At 43.9% G+C, this 4,041-nt stretch overlaps 1 protein-coding gene across 7 annotated transcripts in view; it reads right to left on the bottom strand.

Moving 5' to 3' along the window:
• Nucleotides 1-991: 991 nt before the first annotated feature.
• fgf12b (fibroblast growth factor 12b) overlaps nucleotides 992-4,041 on the bottom strand; it is a 36,173-nt gene continuing 33,123 nt past the window's right edge. For all 7 annotated transcript variants that reach the window (XM_027027797.3, XM_027027798.3, XM_081699902.1 and 4 more), the window contains 2 exons: nucleotides 3,590-3,788; nucleotides 992-3,041 (listed from right to left, as the gene is read on the bottom strand). In XM_027027797.3, coding sequence (XP_026883598.1) covers nucleotides 2,914-3,041; nucleotides 3,590-3,788 — 327 coding nt within the window. In that variant the 3' untranslated portion in view covers nucleotides 992-2,913. The remainder of the gene's footprint in view (nucleotides 3,042-3,589; nucleotides 3,789-4,041) is intronic.

Below are 4,041 nucleotides of genomic sequence, written 5' to 3'. Positions count from 1 at the left end.
CTGGAGATGGCGGAGCTGCAGCATTGCTTGGAAATAAAATAGGCTGTTTTAATTCACACACATTTGACCCAAACGCCAGTCTGTTGTGTCGGGGTTGTCCCCATTATCAAGTGTCTAGCTAAGCTAAAATCAGGCTAATGACCTGCCAATCGATAAACACTCAAAGAACAAACGAAATCTGATGTAGCTTAAACAGCAAGTACCACACAGGGAGTCGAGGACATTTGTCCTATGTTGTCTTGGTTTGTATGGTTGGCCTTTGGGCACTAAACTCTGCCACTTTGTGGCGAGATCTGCTGTGCAAAGCACTAGGTGAACTCGATTGGAAGAGATATAATGGAGAATTTGGAGGAAAAAAAACATTGGAATGTCTGCTTTTATATAATTGTATTATATTAATGTAGTGCTTAGGTATGCATGTTATTTATGAAGAAAATAGTTCTGAGTGCTTTTTAGAGGACCTGGAAGTAAATCAGAGAGTCCATCCTGCTGATTACTTGTAGGAAATATACCTGTAATCTAATGAGAGAGAGAGAGAGAGAGAGAGAGAGGGAGAGAGAAAGAAAGAAAAGTAAGTGTATGAGGTTTAACACAGAAAGTGAGTGTTGGAGGTTTAAAGGAAAGCTTCACTTTATCTGGGAAGCCGGTTCCCATACCAGCATTGCCTATTTCAGGAACCACAAAAAAAATCTGGAAAAAAAACCTCTTTTCACAGTTTCAGACCTGCAGAAGATTTTGTGTGTTCAGTCTTTCTGTCATACTGGATTGAGAAGTGCATTTCACACACTCACACATAGATGAAAGCCTTTTGTCAGTCCCTTAAGAAATATACATCTTCATTTGTTATGAGAACACAAGCTGAAACACATTTTTACTGGATCCTCCATGGTCCTGCTGTCTTCTCAGGAGGGATTAATGTGTGTGTGTGTGTGTGTGTGTATGCATGTATATGTGTATAAATGTGGTTGAATCAAAAACTGCCACACCAGGATTTGGTTTCATTGTTTTTAATGCTTAAATCATCTTTTCAACCTGCTTACCTTTTGCAACGTTTTATTCACAACAATTTACAATATGGGTCTTCTGATTCATATTTAAGGTGCAAACATTAACACAAATTAAAATTCCAGCTCAGCAAAAAGATGATTATCTTTAGGCAGTAATCAAAAATGAAAAAGTTCTCTGAAATGCAGGCATACATCTTTAATTACTAGCCAGTGACACCCACACTGCGTACGGGCGACGCTCAGGTTAACCCCTGACCCCAAACGCTGACCTGTGTCGGTGATGCTGGTGCTGCTCTTCAAAATGGAAGACTTCTCACAAACTCCACCCTCATTGGCTAAGGACTGCTGATTGGCACTTTCATTCACGTATCTGATCAATGAAGTGAAAGGCTGAAAAGGGACATGAGCTGGACCTCAGTGGCCAATCTGAACTCATCTTCCTGTCCTACTGCCCTTAATGTATGGCGGGAACAGCGGTTTGGCATGTGCGGTCATTTCTGTGCAAATGAGTGGCGGTGTGTAATGAATAGTAGGGTGAGAAATAATGTGTGAATATAGGTGTGTGTGTGTGTGTGTGTGTGTGTGTGTGTGTGTGTGGACGGAAGGGGGGGGAGGTATAAAGGCCAGTAAATTCACCCAAAGTGAGGGCAGTCTGTGCTTTTGGCAGGATAACACTCCCAACCCTCACAGAGGGCAGGAGTGTTTAAAAGCATTAGAGCCCACACAGAGAGCTCAGACTCAAGAAAGGTCAGCCAGAGATCAGGCACAGAAGGATCGTACGCAGAGAGGCCAGACATAAGGACCAGAAGGAGGGATAAAGATAACGATTTCGGACAGAATGAGATCAGACACATGGGCCAGATACAGCGAGCTCAGATGCAGAGCGATCAGACAAGTATCAGACACGGGGGGGCAAACAGAAGATTGGACACGGAAGACGCTCATGCCAGATTAAAGAGAAGCGGCCAAAGAGTGCGTAACTCGAGTAAAGTGCAGTTTAGGGCCGCAGTGGAATGAGCCTACAAGGTACAGGGGAGGATTTTCAAAAAGCATTAAAACATCTTTAAAAAAAAAACAACCATAATGAATACACGAGGATCCATCAGTTGATAAGTTATTTCTGTTAAAATACAGCTGTTAAAATAACCCCCATCACTGCCCAAGCACCCTGTCAAGTGCTACTCAAGAAAGGTCACGTGATATTTGTAGAAAGCCGTTTGTGGAAATCCGCCCCTACATACGCACACACCATAAGAAGAAATATTTGTGAGAAATGCAAATGTTTGTGTAAATTTCTTGAATATCCCTTTAAGTTTAAACACTTAATGTATGATCATGTTTAAATCTTTAGCTTCATTCCACTAAGATCACAACACAGACCTTCAGCCAATCACAGGGCAGACAATTCACCAGCAATTCAACCTATCAGAGTAGAGAATCCCCTTCCTTGCCCTCCCACCCCCAAATAAATTCAGATCAAAGACTTGAGGAAACAAAGAAGAGGCGATCATTAATAACCATTGGTAATAATGATCAGAGCAACACACAGAAGCGCGTAAAAGTGCTTTTGCATTCACAAATAAACATGAGAATTCCTACATGGCTTAAAGCTTAGACTTCAAAACACACACACACACACACACACACTCACACACCATCGTTTCGTCTCCGAGGAGAACGTGGCTCGGACATACACTCGGCAGGCTTTGCATAAAATGTCCTGATTTGATGTACAGTATTTTTATTTTGTTTTCTTTCTAAGATTCACAGGAAAGGATTCAGGTTTGTCCCCCTTTCAGAGGTGTTTTCTTGTCAGTTGGTTTCTCCCTTTGATAATCTTGTGGCTGTTACTCCAGGAGATGTTCCAGGAGGTGCTCTGTGTGTGTGTGAGAGAGACATGGAGCAGCTATGAGCCCTCCTGTTCAGTGGAGTCCTGGTTTATCTCCTCTTCATTCCTGCTGGGAGTCCCTGAGTCTTTCTGGGAGAGCTGTTTCTCCTCGATCTCGTGCATTGAAGGCTCCTTGTACATGCACACTGATGGGGAAGAGGTGGAGACAGCATGTGAGTGTGTGAGCTGAAGCAGAAACTGGAGAAAAGGTGTGTGCCTCTGACACCAGACTGAGTGTCGAGACCCACTCCAGCTCACAGCAAGCCACTTTACACTGTTAACACTTTACACTGTTAACACAAATACACTTCACACTGTTTTACACCTTTTACGCATCAAATTTATCCTTTATCCTTTACACTTTACATTTATTTATGCTTTACACCAAGCAAGCTGCTCCAGAGCAAGAGGGGAGGAAGGTGTGTGTGTGGGGGGGGGGGGGTTGAAGGTGGGAGAGAGAAACACACTGCTCATTTTGTTCTATGCTGACAACTCCATCTGTGTGTGTTTAACCCTCAGGTATAAAGCATGGGCATGGTCTGGCTTGTGTGCGTAAATGTGTGAGTGTGTATGCATGTGTGAAAGAGGGTGAGAAACAGAGAGAGCAAGTGCGCACGTGTGTGAAAGCGTGTATGTGTGTAAGAGATAGTGTATGGGAGAGATAATGTGCGTGTGTGCGTGTGCGTTTGCTCACCTTCAATAGGTCTGGGTACGAAGTGTGAGCATGGCTTGGTTTTTTTCACCCGGTTGCCCTTCATGATGATGCCCTCCTTGTTGAGGCCGAGAAACCAGGCGCGGCCGCTCTCATGCTGCCTGTACACCGTGGACGAGTAAATCACGTAGTAGTTCTCAAACACACTCTCCTTAAACTTGCACTCTACTGTAAAAACATCCTGCAGAGAGAGAGAGAGAGAGAGAGAGAGAGAGAGAGAGAGAGAGAGAGAGAGAGAGAGAGAGAGAGAGAGAGAGAGAGAGAGAGAGAGAGAGCGAGAGCGAGAGGGGAAATAAGGGCAGACAGAAATGTAGGGATGGAGAGGAGAGACAGACTTCAGTGCTCTGAAGAACTCCACAACAGGATTATGCAGCATAGTGCATTCTTCCACACTGGCTTCCTGTCTGCAGAAATAACCTCCAGTTTGTACATGT

Source organism: Electrophorus electricus, chromosome 17, assembly GCF_041902795.1.
Source record: "Electrophorus electricus isolate QZ-2024a chromosome 17, ASM4190279v1, whole genome shotgun sequence".
In the NCBI taxonomy this organism is placed as follows: domain Eukaryota; kingdom Metazoa; phylum Chordata; class Actinopteri; order Gymnotiformes; family Gymnotidae; genus Electrophorus; species Electrophorus electricus.
Note: the sequence above shows the minus strand (reverse complement) of the source record. Positions and strands in the feature narration are given on the sequence as shown.